At 37.7% G+C, this 20,528-nt stretch overlaps 5 protein-coding genes across 5 annotated transcripts; 1 reads left to right on the top strand and 4 right to left on the bottom strand.

Moving 5' to 3' along the window:
- Nucleotides 1–222: 222 nt before the first annotated feature.
- On the bottom strand, nucleotides 223–1,701 carry LOC110757758 (uncharacterized). The gene is made up of 2 exons (XM_021959470.2): nucleotides 1,307–1,701; nucleotides 223–1,213 (listed from the first exon to the last, which is right to left on the bottom strand). The coding sequence occupies exons 1-2, from the start codon at nucleotides 1,684–1,686 to the stop codon at nucleotides 355–357; spliced, it is 1,239 nt and encodes a 412-aa protein (XP_021815162.1). The 5' UTR covers nucleotides 1,687–1,701; the 3' UTR covers nucleotides 223–354.
- Nucleotides 1,702–2,234: 533 nt separating this feature from the next.
- On the bottom strand, nucleotides 2,235–3,840 carry LOC110757757 (uncharacterized). Its single transcript, XM_021959469.2, has 2 exons — nucleotides 3,381–3,840; nucleotides 2,235–3,277 (listed from the first exon to the last, which is right to left on the bottom strand). Exons 1-2 carry the CDS (start codon nucleotides 3,797–3,799, stop codon nucleotides 2,395–2,397), a joined length of 1,302 nt encoding a protein of 433 aa, XP_021815161.1. The 5' UTR covers nucleotides 3,800–3,840; the 3' UTR covers nucleotides 2,235–2,394.
- A 1,084-nt stretch (nucleotides 3,841–4,924) lies between these two features.
- LOC110757755 (micronuclear linker histone polyprotein-like protein) lies at nucleotides 4,925–6,759 on the bottom strand. The gene has a single exon (XM_021959466.2). It carries the CDS (start codon nucleotides 6,325–6,327, stop codon nucleotides 5,071–5,073), a length of 1,257 nt encoding a protein of 418 aa, XP_021815158.1. The 5' UTR covers nucleotides 6,328–6,759; the 3' UTR covers nucleotides 4,925–5,070.
- Nucleotides 6,760–9,323: 2,564 nt separating this feature from the next.
- On the top strand, nucleotides 9,324–11,454 carry LOC110757701 (uncharacterized). Its single transcript, XM_021959399.2, has 8 exons — nucleotides 9,324–9,781; nucleotides 10,131–10,211; nucleotides 10,306–10,365; nucleotides 10,481–10,524; nucleotides 10,626–10,668; nucleotides 10,772–10,843; nucleotides 10,944–11,045; nucleotides 11,126–11,454. Exons 1-8 carry the CDS (start codon nucleotides 9,407–9,409, stop codon nucleotides 11,243–11,245), a joined length of 897 nt encoding a protein of 298 aa, XP_021815091.1. The 5' UTR covers nucleotides 9,324–9,406; the 3' UTR covers nucleotides 11,246–11,454.
- Nucleotides 11,455–11,838: 384 nt separating this feature from the next.
- On the bottom strand, nucleotides 11,839–13,511 carry LOC110757718 (protein STRICTOSIDINE SYNTHASE-LIKE 10-like). Its single transcript, XM_021959418.2, has 3 exons — nucleotides 13,205–13,511; nucleotides 12,499–12,768; nucleotides 11,839–12,389 (listed from the first exon to the last, which is right to left on the bottom strand). Exons 1-3 carry the CDS (start codon nucleotides 13,492–13,494, stop codon nucleotides 11,876–11,878), a joined length of 1,074 nt encoding a protein of 357 aa, XP_021815110.1. The 5' UTR covers nucleotides 13,495–13,511; the 3' UTR covers nucleotides 11,839–11,875.
- Nucleotides 13,512–20,528: the final 7,017 nt, after the last annotated feature.

Raw genomic sequence — 20,528 nt, 5'->3', positions numbered from 1 at the left:
AGAACCTGCCAGGAAGGTTCACGCATTTCACAATCACCATATAAGCTGGAAAGGTCTTTTTTTAAGCTTAATGTCTGTGTCTGAGATTGAATTGAAACATCATAGGGATATAGATTTAAATTTATTTTAATAGTTTGATTAATCAGTTAACCTTCAACTTCAACTTCTTGTGGACGGCTAATCTTTAAAATTTCAACCAAGCTAATGTAATACATCAAAAAATAAAAAAAATAAAAATAATATTACTGCATTGGATCAAATAACAATGTATATGCTAATCTCCAAGGATCAATGGGGACATAAAACAGGGCAAAATGGATTTTGCCATCCCAAACCAAAAGAAGAGCAAAAATCTCACTCCCATTTGCTCCTGATATGATGAGTGTGTCTAAAACCATGAGTTAGGACCACGCTTCCATCCATTCTTTTCAATACAAACCTCTCAACCAAAACATAGCAACTAAATTTCCTCCACCCTCCCATTCCCCCAAACTCCTCTACTTTATTCACTCTCACTTGCCTTTCATTCCCCACAAACCATCCAAACCTTTGTTGCTCCCACTTCATCCTCTCCACAATTGCTAAGCTCAACCCGACACCGCTCTCTCCTCCCACATTGTTAAAACCCTTATACCACATAACCCCATTAACCACATCCCTCTCTTCATGCACAGCTTCCACATTCCCAGCAACAGCAACGTACTCACTTTGCACAGAAACATCAACAACCACAGCTTTTCCTTCACTATTATTACTGTCACATGCAAATATTTGTTCCCATCTTTGCTCAAGTGTCATCTCATAATACCTGGTCCTACTCATTTGATCTTTTGGTGTTCCCTCCTTAATGAACATGAAGGGACAATACCACTTCCCCACAACCACGGGGTTCGAGCTCGTACTCGATAATGGGAAGCCAAAATCTGGAAGGCGGGCACGTAGTGCAGTGTCAAGACCTGGTGCTTCACCTAAATCGAAGTCACGAGGAGTTGAGGTATATATTTCCCACCCTTTTCTTCCAAGAAACTTTGGAGGGTACCCATCTGAAGCTATGGCTTTGGCAACAAAGCCGCGATTGAATCTTCCCGTTTGCTGGATCTCAAATTGCTGGTATATGTTATTGGGATTGAAAGGCTGTGATGGTACGTCCTTTACAAAAGTGCAGAAGCAGCAGGTTCCCAGGTCCTCCTCTGTTGAGCAGGTGTATGCTTGCCTGCAAGTGTCAGTAAGTTCATTCAAAATTATTATTTTTAAATGGATTGGTTACAATACTAGAATTAAGTTCAATTTGAGGTAGCATGCATACCCTTCACACCTTCCACGCGACTGTATAGCATAGTACCGATTCGAAGCCAATGGCTGGTTAAGAACTGGAATGAAGGCAGTGTAGAAATGAGAAACATGTTGGTTTTCTCCCACTCCTGTGGAATAGCGAAGCTTTAGATTCTTGTTCTGAGGGAAAGGCAGGTCATGGAGCTCGTGGCCTTTAAACAAACCAAAGAAAACTCTAGGCTCCGCTTCTTTATCCTGGATGACCAAAATACCTGAGTTTGGACCCTCTGGGGGTGGCAAGGTGACCATGGAAGGGTCCCTTAGATACATAGAAAGAGGCCTTGTCACGTACATTTTCTCTCTAAATTTCTTGATCAACTTTTTGCTTCTTGTACTTTTGGTCCCAAGGATCATATAGATCCTGGTTTATTTATACTATGAAAAGTTTTCAAGTTTGCGTATACAATTTGCACAAGTTATTGAAATTTATTCGTAGTACAAATCAACCTTTTGACTTTTATTAAGAGCATGTCTAATGGGACTGATTCGACAAGGAAGGTGGATTTATTCGTTCACCATTTGACATGGAACCTGCGAAGAAATTACCCTCGTATTGAGCTTTCTCCCTGCTTCTTTCGTTAAGATGGGGATGCCAACAGTTTGATGCCAAGTGGAAGACCAATGATTGGCTGTGAATCAAAAAAGATCTGAACTTTGAAGCAGTCCAAAAGTAAGGAATTCTTGATATTTTCTTTCAATTCTGAGTCATCCTTATCATTAGAAAAACTTTAGCCGTATGAAGAAGATATGTTTGAACTCGAATTTGGCTTTGAACTGAGAATCAGTCCAATGTTTTGGTAATTCTGGTTATGCTTGAAGATTCAATCCAGTGGAATGGTCAAACTCAGAAGCCTTAATTTATAAGAACTGTTAGGAACAAAACAGGGGACATTGTAAACACATTGATCAAAACATTCCTGTGATTTAAAAGTCTTAATTTACACTTCCTTAAATCAAGTAGTTTCTCAGAAGGCATACTGAGTCCACAAGCTACAAGAATGTCTAGAAAATAAAAAACCCAATTTGAGTTTTTGGTATGCATACAACAACTGCGTATTTTTTTCATTCCCATTTGCTCCTAATCTGATGAGTGTGCTTGAAATCATGGGTAAATACCAAGCTTCCATCCATTCTTTTCAAGGCAAACCTCTCAGTCAATACAAAACAACCAAACTTGTTCCACTCACCCATCCCTCCATATTCCTCTACCCTCTGCACTCTCACTAGACCTTCAACATCCCCACCAACCCACCCAACCCTTTCTTGTTCCCACTTCATTCTCTCAACAATTGCTAAGCTCACCCCAACCCTTGTCTCTTCTCCAACATTGTTCAAACTCTTAAACTCCATCACCCCATCACCCACACTTCTCTCATCACACACAGCTTCCCTCTCTGCAACCATAACCACTTCACTTTGCACAACAGCATCCACAGCCACAGCATTGCTTTGATCACGGTGGTTACTATGATGATCCCTTGCAAATATTTGTTCCCACTTTTGCTCAAGTGTCATCTCATAATACATTGACCTAGTTCTTTCATCTCTCATAGATTTTGGTGTCCCTTCCTTAACAAACATGAAGGGACAATACCACTTCCCTACAACCACAGGCTTTAGTGGGAAATTGAAATCTGGAAGACAGGCACGGAGGGCGGTGTCTAGTCCTGGTGCATCACCTAGTTCGAATTCATGCGACGTTGAGCTTTTGAGTTTCCACCCTCTCCTCCACAATGCCTCTGGAGGAAACCCATCTTGAGCCATTGATTTGGCTACAAAACCACCTGACACATTAATGATTCTTGTTTGAAGATGAATCTCATATTGCTGATGTAAGTTCCGGGGATCAAAATGCTGCGGTAGTACATCGTTACGACCGCGGCAGCAGTCCAAGCAGCACGTGTCCATTTCCATGTCCTCCTCTTTTGAGCTTGTGTAGCCTTCCCTGCAAAACAAACAAACCAAAAAACACAATTATAAGTATAAACCCTCATATTAAATTTTAAAAATCAATGTGATATGGGATTGTTTTATGTGTGCTTGCTTACCCTCTATCCTTCCCATATGGATATATTGCATAGTAGCGGTTGGAAGACAAAGGCTGATTAAGAACTGGGATGAAGAAAACATTGTAGAAATGCATATTTCTGTTGGGATAAAACCCTGTTGCATAGTAAAGCTCCAGTTTCTTGTTCTGAGGGAGAGGCAGGTCTTTGATCATCTCGCTGTTGAATAACCCAAAACAGCATGTAGCTTCTTCATCTTGGACGACAAGAATACCAGAGTTTGGACCCTCCGGTGGAGGCAATGAAAGATCAGCAGGGGAGTTTTTGAACATGGAAAGAGGCCTTGTCACATACATTCTGATTCTGCCGCACTCTTCGTCTCTCTGCTTTTTTCTTCTTAACACAAAAAGGAAAGAAATTCTTATGCTTTGTAAGTTTTCTTGGAGGGTCGTCGATCCCATCCCAGAGAAGAAGTGAATACAGAAATTGACATAGTCAATGGTTGACTATTATTTGACGTGTTGAATGTCATTAATAATTAGGTGAACAAATTCCACCACTTGGTCTGCAATTCTTGATAAGATTTGCCAGCATGTTGTTGTTGATTGGCCAAGGGCTCTTGTGGGTTGGTGGCTTTCACATGATGTTGAAATGTTAGATATTTCACTTTCCAAACTTTATTACTTCATTCAAGTATCAAACAAGCTAATGGCTCGCTAGCTAGAATCCAGGGGAGAGAATAAAGCCAAAATTTGCTGAATATGTCTGTGACAGAAGAACAATAGACATTGTTTGGGCCTGAAATAAATCATGCTTGACCATTAAGGCCTTCAATAAAAATTCAAGGTCTACAAGACTTCATTGCTGTTGCTTCCAAGGCCAAAAAGAAAAGAAAAAGGGATCTTCTTATGCAGCTGTGGTCCAACATTCAACTTGGTCTGAGGATCAGTCCATTGTTCACAAGTCCATAACTCAATGAAGTAAAATTAAGCTGTGGTGACAAAGAAGCGGAACCTAGAGTTTAAATCTTGTCTTAAATGTAAGAGGTTTGTAGCTCACTTGGTTTATAAAACTTACCTTTTTCGCATCGGAGGTCATGTATTCAAATGCCCTCTCGAAGAAAAAAATAATTGTCGTAAATGAAAAAGGTCAAAAACCAAACTTCATCTGTTTATATATATTCTCTTGGGATGGTATACTATCCTTTATTGATATTGGAGAAAAAGAAAAAGGGGGCATATTCTTTTTGGGCTTTCTCTGAAATTTCAAAGTATATAGAAGATCTCAACACAAATGCATGCTAACACCTACTTGGTCTACAAGCCTTTGAAACAATAGGGATGTGATTTTTGTCTTTTTGGCCCCTTTCAAACAACAGCAAGTGCATTTCAAACAATCCTCTGTTTTAATCAGTGACATTTAGAAGAATCCAACAAAAGCGACTCAACACTGTCTGATAACATTATTTTCTGAGAAAAAGTATTATACAAACTCTGTCTGCTCATAACATTTTCCTTGGTTAAGCTTTAGTGTATGCTATACCAGACCTTAACTTTATTTTTCTTTATGTTATGCAAAGATCCCAGTTAGTATGAGCTACCTCCTTTAACATTTACTAACAACATCAACATAAATACAAGGATGAAAAAAACTGATAAAAACACAGACAACAATTTGTAAGCTACAGAAAAACACAGTTATTTGTCATTTGTGGTCCATGAACATTTTTATCTCAGGTTTTGAACATTAAATCTTCATCTTTCTTCCTAGTACTTCCCCAACTTGGATGATGCCTGAAAATCCATTTCCAACCCTTCAAACTTTTCCTCCCCCTCTTGATCCCTCTGTCATTGACTGTTATTCTACAAGAACCTCCATGGCTGAAAATACCATCTCCAATTAGACCTCCAAATGGACCTCCACATTCATTTGCCACAAAGTCACTGCCTCTCATGCTTCCAAATACAGAATCTGTATCTGTGATATTTCCCATCTTCATTGCAGAGAATTCTGGCTTGGAATCGGCTGAATAATCAAGCTTCAAGTCAATAAACCCTGATTCATCCATGCCACTAAAATCACTCTCCTTGAGTGAGAAAACTCTTCTTGTTGCCCCACTGAAACCCTTATCAGCAGCCTCCATAAGGCCATTTTTCTTGACACCCTTAAAATCAGTACCCAATTCAGAAGCCAAAACCTCATCTTTCTTTTCACCATCAAAACCACTTTTTCTTGGCTCTGCTTCACTGAATCCACTCTTTCTTCCTTCACTGAATCCGCTCTTCCTTCCTTCACTGAATCCGCTCTTTCTTCCTTCACTGAACCCACTTTTTCTTCCAGAATCTAAAACCATACCAGCAGTAGTGACACTGGAACTTCTTGCAGCTGAAATTGAGCTCCTGGCCCCAGAAACCATTAAATGTTCTCCACCATCCTCTGACCCAAAAAAGCCACCGCCCCTGAAACTACAGAGAGACCTGGACCTTGACACGCCCATATGATCAACGAGCCACATCTCACTTTTCTCATCAAACCCAACAACGCTTTGGTTCCCACAATCTTTGTCTGATCTTTTCTTCCTAAACAACCTCCCAAATCTCCAAAACCCACTTCTTTTAATCTCAACGCAGCTACTGCTGCTTCTCCTGAGCACCACAACATCCTCTTTCTCTTGGGTCTTGTTGGCCTTGGAATTTGATTGTAAAGTCTCATGCTTTTCATTCTCAATCAGAAATGAGACTCTGCCAACGCTGCCTACCTCCACAGTGCATGAGTTTCGGTTTGATGAGATCTCAGAGCAAGAGCAGGAAGAGAGACGCTGCTCGCCACAATCTGAGCAGACGAGCTTGACCAAACGTTCTTTAAGACAGTAAGCGCATATCCCAACTGATGATGAATTGGGGTGTTTTCTACATGGCATTTCAGATGAAGAAAAGTACTCCATGTCAATGTTGTTATGTGCTTCCACAGCTTTGCCTCTGTCTTTCATGGCTCCCCTGCCGCTTCAATCTTGAAGATAAAGTTTCAAATGAAAAAGGGTATGTCAAATAAAACAAAAGATTTTGATTTTGATGAGATTTAGAAGAAGATCAATGGAAGGCAGAAAGCAATGTGGGCTTGAATTTGAAAGAATGGTAATTGAATTGATAACATGAAAGAGTGGTAAAAGAGATTTTTTTTTGGGATTTTCAAGAATCAGAGTGGTATGGAGAATGCTATGAAATTTCAGAGTGATTGAATTTGAATTGAAGTGAAATGAATTGATAGATGAAGGAGGCGTCAACTTTACGTTTGCTTTTTCAGCAAACAGTGGTAAGAAGAAAAGGAGTGATGCAAGAAAGCACTAAACCCCTGCAGGCATTATTGTGTAGGGAAGTGAATGTTACAGCGAACTTGAGTAAAATCAGTGAACTGAGAGCCCCTTCATAAATTTCTACCACTACTGCGTGCATTTGTACCATCAATGCTAACCAGACCCACCAAACCACAGTTCCCTACTCCGCATACCTAGTCACACTGTAAAGTCATTTGATCATCTGGTCTAGATCCATCAATCCTTTCATGTGTTTTCTCAACTTCCTTTTATCCCCTCAAAATTAATTATTTTTCTGTTATCAATTTATTTGTGTTCAGAGAGAGGTCTAGGGAAGTCTCTCATGTTCAAGACTACTGATGATGTATGTGAAGTCTACAATGTATCAACTGTTGAGAATCGTTCATCTTATGTCCGAGAGTATGCGACTTCAACTATTGAATTGATGCATGTGGAATCTACAATGCAATAGCAATTGAGAGTCACTCACTCCTCTTCTCATGTTTGTGATAAAGCGACTTCAAATTATTACTACATGTGAAGTTTACAATGCATTAGCGGTTGAAAGTCGTCCGCTCGGTCCTTGTGGTGACCCTCCTCTACATTTTTTGTTGTATTATTAACCCACTAAATTTATGGTAAATTTTTGTGGGGTGATGGTTAAACCTAGTGCATGAGAGGTGGCATGAGGGAAACAGGCATATTCATTTGTCCACTTGCTTTTGACATTCTACAATCATTCACTGAGACACAATCTCATACCATGTCGTTTTCTCGTGGAGATTGACCACGTGTACCACCGACAATTCAGCCTGTGTTGTTGACCCGACGAGGCCTCTCTTCTGGAGACTTCAAATGGCAATGGACGACTCTGATATCTGAGGCTCCATGAACGTCCATGCTGATTAAAGATAGTGTTAAAATCCAAAACCTGGGTTAGGCTGCTGCTAAATCAAGCCCTAAAAGTCGCAAAGCTAAGTATGATGATGATGACGATGGTTGCATCTGTCACATTTGTATATCAAAACAAACAAAAGCAAATGAGATCGGCCTTTGACGTGCCGTGGAGAGTTGGAGTTGTAGAGATTCTCATATCCCTCTGTCTCTTCATAAGTCATAAACATAAACCGTGGGACCCCAACATGTGTGAAAAAAGAAAATCACAGTCACACTATTTCATTATCGCAACTTTTATACACCTTTGTTTGTGTGTATATATATAATGTATAAATTATAAGCGTCTCTCAATCTCCATACGAGTCATGCTAAGAACAATCGTGAATGAGTTGTCTCTCATAAGTCATAAATATAACTTATAAGACCCTGATATGTGTGAAAAAAGAAAAATTCACATTGACATTGTGTTGATCATCACAACTTATACATTGTCTGATCAGAAAGTGGGGTGTTCCTTGATTGATTGTTCTTCATTTTCTCTTTATGTTTTGTGTATATTAAAAAAATTATAAGTCATAAGCGCCTCAATCGTAAATGAGTCATATTAAGAACAGTCGTGTATCTTGTGTGTTTCACACCGGAAAATTTTATTGTATTTTGATTCCAATTATGGGGACTCCAATAGTAAAGTTGGGTAAGCTTCAATCTCTATTTGATTAACTGATAGAAAATGATTTGAAATGGACAGGGAAGTTAGGAACAAATCCCTTTTTGTTCCACCTAATTTGAAGCTCACAAGAAAAGAGAAAATAACAAATGAACTTGACTGAGTCCAATTGCGTGTTTTACTTTGAAATAATTTTGGGTTGAACCACAAAAATGAAAACTTGTAGAACCAGAAGCACGTCAGGTTTGGAGACATAATAGCAAAGCTCGCACGCCCAGCCAGCCCAGCGCATGCAGATCCCCGTTTGTGGTTTGGGACACACAAACAATTATTTTACCAAACCAAAAGAATGTTTTGTTTAATTTAATATAAATATGTTGGATCATGGAAGTGTGGCAATCATGATGTTTTCCATTGGCCTTGCCTCTGCCTTCATTAATTATTTTGTTGCGTTGCGGTTCATGAGTTTTTAAATGTCTTGGGGATCTTAAGATTGCTTTTGTTTTGAATGTGCTCATGATTAAGTGCAATTTTTACCTGCAGATTTGTTAAAAAGACATGCTTGCTGTCTGACGTTCACTTTCTCTGGGGTGTCAATGCCATGTGCCTTTGCCTAAGTTTTGCTTATGATTCAATGCTTAGGTTGGACGGTTGTAACTAAATAAAGAAAAAAGAAGAAGAATGTAAGCATTTTTTTAATTGAAGGAATTGTTTCCCAAACACACAAATTTTTTCTTTGGTTGAACCAAAAGTCAATTTTCAAGAGTTGGAAAATAGAAAAACGGGTTTGTAACTCCAATAATTAAAAATGAGTTTATAATTCAAGTAATTAAAAGTAGTTATTTTTATACTCGAGATTCTGTGTTCGAATCCACCCTCCACCGATATCAATATCGTTTGTATCGAAAACTGTTGGAAAAGTGAGATGTTACTTTTTGAGTAAGGCTTCAAGAATCCATGATTGAGATGATAATATCCAAGGAATTCTACATCATGGGTAATTCTGATGAAATTCTTTGGTGGATACCCCAATAAAGACTCATTTGCCCTTATCCCAATGTAGAAACACAAGCAAAACTCAACCCAAGACCAACCAAGGCCCAATATCCTCACAGCCAATGAAGCCCAATCTAAAGCTCCTCTCCCGCTCTCAATCTCTCACTTTCTCAGAGCTCTCACTCTGTGACCTCCATGGTTCCCCTGCAAATTCACCACCTCACCCCATCATTCTTCATTTCCCAAACTACCCCTCTCCACTCTTCTCTCCCTCTTCCTCACCTTATCTCTCCCACCTCTCGAAGAACCAAAATTTCTCTCAAACCCAATCCCTTTTCGTTTCCCCCAATTTTACTATCCAACCCCACCTTCAAATTTCTTAGGGCATCAGCAAGTCAAGCATCATCATTTTCTACAAATGAAGAAGAAAGCACTGAAATTTCACCCGAGCTTGAAGACTTATCGCCCGACGGCGTCGTTTATAAGAAGACATTAGCATTGGTGGAGTGCTCCATGTTTGCTGCACTTACTGGCTTGGTGTACTTCCTCAGCAATTCTCTCGCAATTGAGGTTCGTTGACTTATACTGAAATATGGGTTTGACTCAATTTAGACAAACAGCCCAAATTAACAGTTTCAATTGTGTTATTTTGTAGTCTATAACGCTTTTGTTACTCTTTATTGCTTATAAAGCAGCGAGCTTTACATGAAGTTGTTTGTTTTTCATTTTGATTTTTGTAATTTGAACATTTTAGACACTTTAGTTGATGTTAGGCTACTTTGTTTCAACAGCTTTGCTTGGTTGCAGAGATAAACCAAAACAGAGGAATTGTAATTAACTTGTGTACTTGGTTGGGCTGTATATCTTATGTCATTCATTCTGGTACACATTATCTCAATAAGGTTTGGTTTTTGTGCAGAATTATTTTGGCTGCTTCTTCTCGTTGCCAATAGTGATCACCTCAATGAGATGGGGCATCGCTACTGGAAGAAAAACTATGGTTTGTGAATATTTTCAGAACCCACCATGTTTGAACTTAGAGATTGATATAACGTTTGCATTACATAATTGCAATGGTTTTTCGGTCTTGCTAGGTGGCAACAACTATGCTATTACTAGTTTTGTCTGGTCCAGTGAAAGCCTTAACTTATCTGGTGAGTCTGCTTGTCCAGTTGCTCTTTATATTGTGAATTAGGATCTATAACAATTTTCTTCTTCCCACTATGCTGATTGATTATTGACTTGCTTAATAGATTCTCTCTTGTGCAGCTTAAGCATGGTTTAGTTGGTTTCACAATGGGAGGTTTATGGAGGTATGAAGTAATTCAAATTAGTTTAAGCAGTGGCAAGGGATTACTTTTTTGTCCATGTCATTCTGATTAGCAGTTTTACCTTCTGTTTTGCATCTTCTCAGGTTGGGAGCAAATTGGGGTCTTTCAATTCTCTTGTGCACAATTGTAGTGTTTTCTCCCTTCTGCCTTGAATTCATTAAATCTGTTTGAAGCAGTGTTTATCTCATTTAAAGATTTTAGTTAATGGTAAAATTCATTGTATATGCAGGTTCGATCACTGGGCGCTGTAGGCTATGTTTTGATATCTTCATTCTTGATAAGTGAAAACATACTTGCTTTGGTAATTGACTATCCTTTATCTGTTATTAGTTTGATGCAATACCGAGATTTGAGTTTCAATTTTTGTTTTGTTTTCTTTGGTGGATCAAATTTGCTTGCAGATCACTATAAACATTCATGCTTCTCTAACATTCGTATTCACTGCATCGGGCATCTATACAGTCCCATCGATGGGAGTGATATATGCCTTATTTGGCACTCTGGTACTCTTTCCCCCTTTGTCTCTCTCCTTCTCTCGCACACACTTATATACTGGAGTATGAAGGCTTTATATATTTAACAGGTATTGATCAACAGTGGATCCTTCATGTTCTTGCTGCACCTATTGTATTCGGTATTCCTTACCAGGCTTGGAATGAAATCATCATTGAGATTGCCAAGATGGCTAGAGAAGGCTATATAACCGCTTTTGTGGGATTGATAAATTAACACACTATAGTACCATATATTATAGGTGGAAAGAAAAAATCATAACAATGGTTTCATGTTTTCAGGTGAGACCATCTTTGATCTCGTGTAATCACATCAGTCATCATTGTTCATGACTACATTCTTGCCATGCATATCTCAAACTACAATTGAATATAGGCAAATGTCAATTTCCATTTCTCACATTTTGTGAATTTGTTTCCGCATTGATATCATACATAGAACAGATGTATGTGTGAGAATTGCCACAAAAACAGAGAGTTCTAAAGTAAAGTAAGAATTTAGAGAATTAGGATCTCAACTATAGTAAGAATTGGCAGTCGCCAATGAGAAGGAACAGAAATAGGTGAAGGGTAGAAGACTGGGGTCTGGGTGAAAGAATGAGCACATAATATTACCAGGTTAATTTAAATTTCATAATGTGGATGTATGAGTAATTTACTCTTAATCGCTTGAGTTATAAGCTGTTTGCGTGTAGAAGTTAAATCTCAAGCAGATTATGTTGCGAAAGAAATGTATCAATAATAAAAGCTATAGGCTATAGGGCTAAAGCCATGCCTATGAATTTATGAAATTCAGAATATCACATGTTTATATGCTATACCTAAAACATGACTACACCAACATAAGGCTTCACTACCGACCCAACCCACAAATTCCCATTTTGTTCTTCAACCTCACTAACAGATTCCAGAGCTGGACCACCCTCTCCATCCAACACCTGCACAACCTTTCCTTGCTCGTCAAACTTTGCTGCTACAGGATCATTTACATTCAACCATTTGTCCGAGGTCGCAATATTCACGACTTCCTTAACTCCTCTTCCACTATTGAGTGCAACCCAAAATTCTCCTCTGTTGTTGCTCTTGATGTTATCTGGAGGCCTTTCTAGTTGGGCAAAAACTTCAAAGGCAGGAGCTTTGGGGCCTCGAAGCCAAAGCCTGTGGATTGTGAAGGGGGCAGATTCTGCTACTAGGATGAAAGACTTGTCCTTGCTTAGAGCCACACCATTTGCAAAAGCCAAATCATGGAGCAACACTGTCACCTCCTTTGTACAAGGGTCATATTTTAGTAGCCTCCCGGTTTTGTCACCGGCTAGGATTGACTGCATCCATACCCTACAATCAAAACGAAGTTTAAAAAAGATAAAATAAACGGTTCAGATCATTAGATACATTGCGGGACGAAGAAAAAAAAGAATAAGAAGTAAGCAGTTAGATAATATACCTTCTTTGGAAGACAGTGCTTGTGTCTGTGAAATAGACAATGCCTGTTTCTTCATCAACGTCCAAAGCATTTGTAAACATGAAGGGCACCCCTCCTAGAGAACTGGCAAGTACCTCCGGCTTACCACCATTAGGGCCTGTTTTGAGGAGCCCAAAGTAGGCATCTGCAATATACAGATCACAAGTTTTGGGGTTGAACTTGAGGCCCAGTGGCCTACCACATATGGGTTCATTCGTCGCGTTGGTTGACCCATCACATAATTTCCTTGGCCTGATTAACAAAAAAATTCACTAGTTCAAAAATAATAATAAAAAAATTAAATGAAAGTATTACTGTTGAAAGAAGCATATTTTAAAAAGTAATAAAAACATATTAATTTTTTTATGGATGAAATAATATGTCAACCCAAAAAAGTCAACTTTCTGTATTGACAAGGCCTCACAGCTCGATTGGTAACTAGTAAAGCATAACCCCAAACTTCAAAACTAGGACCAAACGAAAGAACACTGAAATCTAAGAATTACAAAATTCAGATTATTTTTTTGGGTTCACCAATACTTGCAAAGTCAATACCGAGCTATTTTCCATTAGCAAATAAAGGATTAAAACAAGAAGAGATCAATGCTGTAAACATTTACGTAATGTTGTTTTCAAAAGATCTCTCGGTTGACCAACCAAAAAAACGAAGAAGTTGAAGAGATCTTACCTGTTTGGGGAGGTGAAGGCAAACTCAATCCAACCCAAGCTAGGTCCTTGCCATTTGAGAATTGTACCATCTGAAACCCCAACGTAAGGTCCTTGTCCATGGCAGTCAAAGGCAATGCTTTCGGGGCCAACCACCCTGGCCAGCTCTATTTTGTGGTAATTTCTGAGGTTGATCACATAATTAGCAGCTGCTGATGATGCTGCAGCCGCCGCTGGCGGTTTAGATGATAGAATGACATCAAGAGCGGCTACGACTATGAACAAAAAGAATGAAACAAAAGGTGGCCTCATGGCAGCTCAAATATTTTGTGCAGATATTGTGACTAATTCTCTGGCTCTCTTGTACCAGACTATTTATAACAACTTCACAGAATGAAATAATTCCTATTAACTCACTTGCCTTTGTATATTAACTCACTTGCCATTATATATATATATATATATAAGTATTCATTGACTTGTCCAATTCATGCCAATTTTTAATATCCCAACCACTTGCCATTTATGGATGAAGGTAATAACTTACTGAGTTTAGTATATATAACTGTTCAGTGCAAATGAAATACCCTATAGTTTCAATTTTGTCAATTTTATGTTTTTTCAATTTGGAGCAATTTAAGGACACATTTCAATTTTTGTCAAATTTCTCCAAATTCCAATAAGTCTTGATCACGTGTGACGTGGAGGGGTCTCAAGCCCATCTAACGGTAAAACACAAGCTGAAACTCTTCTTATTCACTTTATGTGTGATTTTGGGGTTTGAAAAAATTTGCATTTCTGCGTTAAAAATTGAGTGAACTTGAAGGAATTTGGCTCAAGTGGACCAAAACACCCCTCTACGTGAGGGGCACATGGTCAAAACTTAACGGAATTTGGAGAAATTTTGACAAAAATTGAAACGTATCCTTGAATTGCTTCGGATTGAAAATTATAAGGATAACATTTTACAAAATTAAAAAACTATGAAGATAAAATTGACAAAAATGAAACTACGAAGATCAAAATAATAAAAGTGGCAAACTACACGGACAAAAATACTTTTTGTCAAATATTAATAAAGAGTGCTGCTATTTCCACCCCTTATCATATTTCCTCATCCACCTTATCTTCAAAATTTTAAAAACAAAATTACATCTTTGTAAAATAACTTCTGACACCCTGTAACCCACCTATTCTCCTCTCATCCCTGTCAAACACCACCTCCCGGACCAAACTTGAAGCTCAATTTGCAGTCCCTACAATACAAAGCCATTGACCCACAAAGAAGTTGTCGCAATTGATATTAGGGTTGATAGAAAGCAAGAAATCAAAACTCAAATTGAACTTTTCAATGACACGTGTCCTTGAATGATTTAACTTTTCACCCTCCTCTACACCATAAACGGGCTAGTTTGTTTCTTTCCAAATCCAACTGCAACATTAACGCATGTATTACAAATGAACTACAAATCTTTTTTCATATTTTTGTGAAACTAAAAATAAATAATTTTAAAGGAAATAAAAAATTGAGTTAGGAATAATTCTTACTGCCAAGTAGTCTACTCTCAGCCATGGAAACCATTATATATATATAATTATTATATGTTTTTAGTAAGAACTCTATTTAGTGTCTGGGTAATGAGATTTGACGACACTGCAAAACAATATTTATAGGTAGAGATGGCATATGTCTAGTTACAAGCTGGCCTGTCCAATGTCACATGTTGTTTTTCGGGAATTTTTCTGGAATTGTGATTGAAGAATTGGAAGAAGAATAGGAAGAGGTCGTTGGGTTTGTTTGGGTTATTTTTTTAATTTTTTGTTTGATTACTAGGTTTTACTTGAATTAATAATTAAAGGGTATTTTAGGAATAATGATGGATGGAAAGATAGAATTGTGTTTTTTCAAATTTACATGGTGGGTGAGAAGATAAAGTAGGTGGAAAAATAAGACAATGAGTAGAAATAATAGCACTCTTAATAAATGATCAAATGGACGAGTTTTCAACCTAAGTGGACTTCGCAGAGCCTCAACATGTTGTCACATGCGTATGCATAGGGCACTAGAATGCGAATTTGACAACCTAATCTATCTGGACTGATTAAATTGCCAAAAAAAAGAAGGGAAATACCTCGTGTTTTATATATATAATCAATCATATTAGCTAGAATATACATGCTTTTCTTTTATAAAGATATATATATATATATATATATATATATATACCATGTGGTTTAATTAACTCAATGTGGCAGGCCTTTAGACAATTCCATCCAACTTCCCTATTAATCCTTTGACTTTGAGCCAGCTATTATGTGGCTCCCCTATATAATGGAGGTCAAACATAAAACTAGTTAAAGAAAATTAAAATAATTGTGTACTCAATCACATGAATCAAAATAAAACTCCATGTTTTCATATCTTAGAAAAGTTTCTTCTGTTTTATGTGGATCCTTTAAACAAGAGGTCTTGGGTTCGATTCCAGGCGCTTGTGAATAGAGTAGACTCTGTTGGGAGAGGTCCCCGCTTTGCGCCTGACCGTACCTCGAGGGATTTAGTCTGGGAAACCAAAAAATATAATAACTAAAAAAATAAAATTACAATTATAAATAAATCAACTAAATAGTAGTAGAAGAAGAATTTGGCAAATACATGCTTTTATTTATGATTTTTCATGTGTGAGTGGGGCGATACATGGCATATAACCTCAAGTCCTTTTTTTCACGTTGGAGGAAAGAAACCGCATTGGGGTTCAATCCTGGATGGGAACCCATTGACATAACCTCAAGTCCTTTTAAGAATCAAGGTCTCCATTGCCAAGTGGTTATTGTTTTTAGGGGGACACAACATAATTATAGGGGGGTTTCCTTTCAACGATATGGACTGAAGTGAAAATTCTACGATGGATGTTGCCTGACTGAAGCTCATTTACACAATGTTAACAAAAATTTGCGGACCTTATATTGGCTCTGTCACTGGCACATCATGATCATCCAAAGGCCAAAGCTAGTCTTGACTTTTTGAGTGGCTCAGGGTCATAAATTAAAATGAATTCATAACTTTGTCTTTGACAAAGAAAGAAAATGGGACTTTATGTTTATGAAATCTGGAGGAAATATTAATCATGATATTACTTACTGTTCAACATATACCAGCGCCTCTAATCATTTACAGCAGCGAAGGTACACCATGAACTTGGGCTGGAGGCATGTATGCTTTGTGACTAGAATGGTTACAATGATATATAGAATAAATGGCTATACTGTACATGTACATCACTTGGCTGCAGAGATGACACCAGTCACTACTCCATTTAGGATAAGAAATACATGTTCTTTACTTTAATTGCTTATTTGCAGTTTTATCATGAATTTATCTGTGTGAATAAAAGGAAATTGCCATTTTTCTCGACAGTGTGTTGGACTATTGTGGTACATTTGAAGTTTGCCATTTTTCATCCGAAATTGAACGAGTACTCTAACGAGCCAGAGATCCAATCGGGGCATTGGTGTTGACCCAGCCTCTTCCTCTTTCCCACTCCATTCCTGAAAAAAATCGACTCGGAAGAGGAAGGAAAGAGGGACCAACAAGTTGTTACAACACCTTAATTAGTTAGCATCACACAAAATCAAGGATCGGTAGGAAGTTAGACATGCTAATTGCACGCCAATCTTATGCACTTTACGTTGCCTCTTCAAACTGAGCAAATGCAGTGATTTCATTAATTTTCCTCTGATTTACCCCCACTCCAATTTTATCCACTTACACTCCTTTTTTAGTTATAAAATGGAGTGTAAGTGGATAAAATTGGAGTGGGAAAATCACCACTCTTTATTAATCATTTGATAAAAAAGAGAAGAAGACTACATATGGGCCAAATTAAGCCTCAAAGCCCAACAATTAGACAAAGACATAAGAGAGGCCCAACACGTTACATTAAAGACCATATTAAAATGCTAAACAAATTAAAAACTTAAATACCCAAATTAAATTGCTTTGGTGAAGTTACTCTGTATACAATAAATTATGAGCATGGCTTGACTTTTTAAATTGAGGAGAGGTTCTCCTTACAACCAATGTGATTTTGACATTTGTAAAATTCCAATAACATTTATAAAGCTTCGACAAAAAAGAAATAAAAAAGAAAAATAATTTGATATGTGCCAAAACCACATTAATTATGAGGAACTCCTCAATCTTGAGTAGCCAAGCTTTATTATTTGTTGCTGATTAGCCTCAGCCCATTTTTGGTGCTTCCTTTCTCCTAACTCAAAAGCCATCCGGACTATAATTGGGTTATGATTATCAAAAATATCTTTCAATAGCTGACCTAATTTTCATTTTTTATTGGAGCCTAACAGCTCACCAACGTCTTATCTTCATAGTTAATTAGAGAATAATAATATTATTAGTAATCATGGAGGGGCCTTGATTCTCGAATAATTCATTTTTATTAACAACTGTATTAACGAGCGTTTAAGCATTAGAAGTCTTTATGACTTGATATTCAAAATAGCACTAGTAGCAGGGCAATATCGAACACGGCCCGTTAACACGACACAAATTCGCACGAAAATAACAGTATTTGGGTCAAGCTTAATGGGTTAGGTTGAAAACGGGTGGACCTATTAGTCACCTGTTAAGCTAACGGGTCGTGTCAGTATCATTCGAGAATCAACCGTTAAACCGTTAAGAGCAAGGGCATTTTTGTAATTTTTCATTCTAAAATAACCTAGCTTATGTTATTCCTTCTCCTTCACGCCGCCACTGACTCTCTCTATCTTTCTCTCAAGAGATCTAAACAAAAGGTCTCTCTTTCTCTCTAGATCCAAACCAAACAATCCACAACCTTTCCTCTTCTCCAACCAAAAGGTATGAAAATATCAAGTCATTTGGTCTTTTGTTGAAAATTGCACAGTTGGTGAAAATTGCACAGTTGGTAAAAATTGCAATTTTGAGATTATGTTCTTGGAGGATTGAAGTTTTGAGATTATGTTCACGGAGGAGGCTCTAGACTAACATTTTATTTAAAACTTGTTTAAATTGAGATTAATTTGAAACTCACATTGTCTAAGAGTTTTTTTGTTTGCCAAAGTGTAATGTGTAAGACTTAGGGTTTGTTTGGGACTGCTTTTTAGGAAGCACTTCTACTTATAAGCACTTCTACCAAAAACGCTTTTATTATAAAGACGTTGAAATTTTCATAAGAAATCGAACTGCTTCTTGGAAAAACACTTGGGAGTGCTTCCTGAAGAAGCACATGGCAGGTATTTCTCCAGAAAGTGCTTCTAAACTTTCCTACCAAACGCTGTCATAAGCACTTTTGGTTGTCAGAAAGTGCGTTTAACTGTTCCAGAAGCACTCCCAAATGGGCTCTTATTTAAGGATTTCAGCTATTTTTTATTATTTCTCTAATTTGAGGTGTTTTTCATTTAATAATCTGTTAAAAAATATTGTTTATTTTTTAAATGGGTGAAACGGGTGAAAAACAACCCATTAGCCGTAACAGGTCGTGTCCTGTTATTCTCGAATTTGTGAGGGTCGTGTTTGGGTATGGTATTTCTGACCCGTTAACTTAACGGGTCGTGTTCGTGTCAACTCGTTAAGAAACACGACCCGTAACCTGCAAAAACAACTCGTTTGCTAGGTCTAAATATATTAAAAAATGCATCAACGTTTATAATTATTTTAATTTTGATGTTAAATCACTCCGATATTATAAATAGCCTTTTGTGGTTAGTTTGTATTTGCCCTTTTATGATTAGTTTGTATTGGTAATTTTTTGGCTGAATTATGAATGTAATTTCATATTTTCTCAAACAAAAGAAAGAAAAAAGAAACCACTCTTGTACGTATGAGTGATACAACTCTATATTCAAATAAAGGGTTATTCGCAGCAATGGTCCCTCAACTATACCCGTAGTTACACTTTGGTCCATCAATTCAATTATTAGTTGCAAGGGTCACTTAACTCTGTGTTTCGTTGCACCAGTAGTCATTCCGTCAAGTCTGTTAAATTTTCTGTCAAACGTGAGGGTAAATTCGGAAATTCATGATAAGAAAATATTTTAAAACCTAAAAAAGACATGGCCCTGGAACTCCTCAACGTCGTCGTTTCGAGGAATGGGTCTGTGGCGTCTTCGTCTTCGTCTTCATCGTCTTCGCACTACGCATCAGGGTACATCGTGCACCCCGGCACAACACAAAAAGGGCTTTGCCGCATACCCACTTCCTTCCTTTCTCTCGCTCTCTATACTCGCGCTTAGGCTTGGCTATTCTCTCTCTCTCTCTCTTCGAACCTCCGTTTCTCTCTGTCTTTGTTTGATCTTGTACTCTCTTCTGATTCAATCTCTCTGTAATTCCCAACAGAGAGGGAATTGTCATCTTCTGCCCGCGATCCCACAATTTTCTGCCCGCCAAAATTTTCAGCCCGCGATAACCCATTCCTTATCGTTGGCCTCTTTTTGGTCTGCTATATTGTAAGTCCTCTCTCTCTCTATTAACTGCAAACGCCTTTCTTCCTCAAGCGCCTCCAACTTTACAGTAAGCCCTCTCTCTCTCTCTCTCTCTCAAGTGTTTTCTTCTGGCTTGTCTTTCTTTTTTTCTCTGAATCGATGTCCATATTCAAAATTTGTTTAGTTTGAATTCCTCTTTGCTTTTTCTCTGATTCTTCCTTGAACTGAATCTGTTTCTTGATCATTCTGGAAAACAAGACATGGGTTTTGCATATTTTATCTATTTTTCCTTTTTCAGTTAATTGAATTTTATTTCAGAGTCTAGAGACATATACATACGCAAGGTCAAACTGCAAACGCCTGCATTCACCAAACGCCTTTCTTCCTCAAGCGCCTCCGACTTTTCGGTAAGTCCTCTCTCTCTCTCTCTCTCTCTCTCTCTCTCTCTCTCAAGTTTTTTCTTCTGGCTTCTCTTTCTCTTTTTCTCTGAATCGATGTCCATATTCAAAATTTGTTTAGTTTGAATTCATCTTTGCTTTTTCTCTGATTCTTCCTTGAACTGAATCTGTTTCTTGATCATTCTGGAAAACAAGACATGGGTTTTGCATATTTTATCTATTTTTCCTTTTTCAGTTAATTGAATTTTATTTACAAGATAATAATTCTCTGTTCTTCTCCTTGTGCTTGCCCTTGTTTGAATTCATATTTGTGTTTGTATTGATCGTATCGTTGATTAGTTGGAATGGAAAGCAGTCTCTATCACGTTCTAGAAATATTGATATATACTCCTTATTAAAAATATTGAAAAAACTCTCCACAAGTGCACACTTCTATGTAGGGCTTTTCGGTTTCTGTTGCCTAAGATTGCTTCTTTAATTGTCAGGACCTGT

The sequence above is a fragment of the Prunus avium genome, chromosome 1 (genome assembly GCF_965620075.1).
Source record: "Prunus avium chromosome 1, drPruAviu1.hap1.1, whole genome shotgun sequence".
In the NCBI taxonomy this organism is placed as follows: Eukaryota; Viridiplantae; Streptophyta; class Magnoliopsida; order Rosales; family Rosaceae; genus Prunus; species Prunus avium.
The sequence above is the reverse complement of the archived record's forward strand: the minus strand, read 5'-3'. Positions and strand labels throughout refer to the sequence as shown.

What these genes read in the sequence shown, in the direction of transcription:
- LOC110757701 (XM_021959399.2), top strand. Translation starts at nt 9,407, where the DNA reads ATGGTTCCCCTGCAAATTCACCACCTCACCCCATCATTCTTCATTTCC. An exon ending in ACAATGGGAGGTTTATGGAG is followed by an intron (nt 10,525 to 10,625) that starts GTATGAAGTAAT and finishes GCATCTTCTCAG; the next exon opens with GTTGGGAGCAAATTGGGGTC. An exon ending in CAATTCTCTTGTGCACAATT is followed by an intron (nt 10,669 to 10,771) that starts GTAGTGTTTTCT and finishes TTGTATATGCAG; the next exon opens with GTTCGATCACTGGGCGCTGT.
- LOC110757758 (XM_021959470.2), bottom strand. Translation starts at nt 1,686, where the DNA reads ATGATCCTTGGGACCAAAAGTACAAGAAGCAAAAAGTTGATCAAGAAA. An exon ending in TCGCGTGGAAGGTGTGAAGG is followed by an intron (nt 1,214 to 1,306) that starts GTATGCATGCTA and finishes TGACACTTGCAG; the next exon opens with GCAAGCATACACCTGCTCAA.
- LOC110757755 (XM_021959466.2), bottom strand. Translation starts at nt 6,327, where the DNA reads ATGAAAGACAGAGGCAAAGCTGTGGAAGCACATAACAACATTGACATG.
- LOC110757718 (XM_021959418.2), bottom strand. Translation starts at nt 13,494, where the DNA reads ATGAGGCCACCTTTTGTTTCATTCTTTTTGTTCATAGTCGTAGCCGCT. An exon ending in GCCTTCACCTCCCCAAACAG is followed by an intron (nt 12,769 to 13,204) that starts GTAAGATCTCTT and finishes TTTGTTAATCAG; the next exon opens with GCCAAGGAAATTATGTGATG. An exon ending in AGCACTGTCTTCCAAAGAAG is followed by an intron (nt 12,390 to 12,498) that starts GTATATTATCTA and finishes TTTTGATTGTAG; the next exon opens with GGTATGGATGCAGTCAATCC.
- LOC110757757 (XM_021959469.2), bottom strand. Translation starts at nt 3,799, where the DNA reads ATGGGATCGACGACCCTCCAAGAAAACTTACAAAGCATAAGAATTTCT. An exon ending in CCATATGGGAAGGATAGAGG is followed by an intron (nt 3,278 to 3,380) that starts GTAAGCAAGCAC and finishes TTTGTTTTGCAG; the next exon opens with GGAAGGCTACACAAGCTCAA.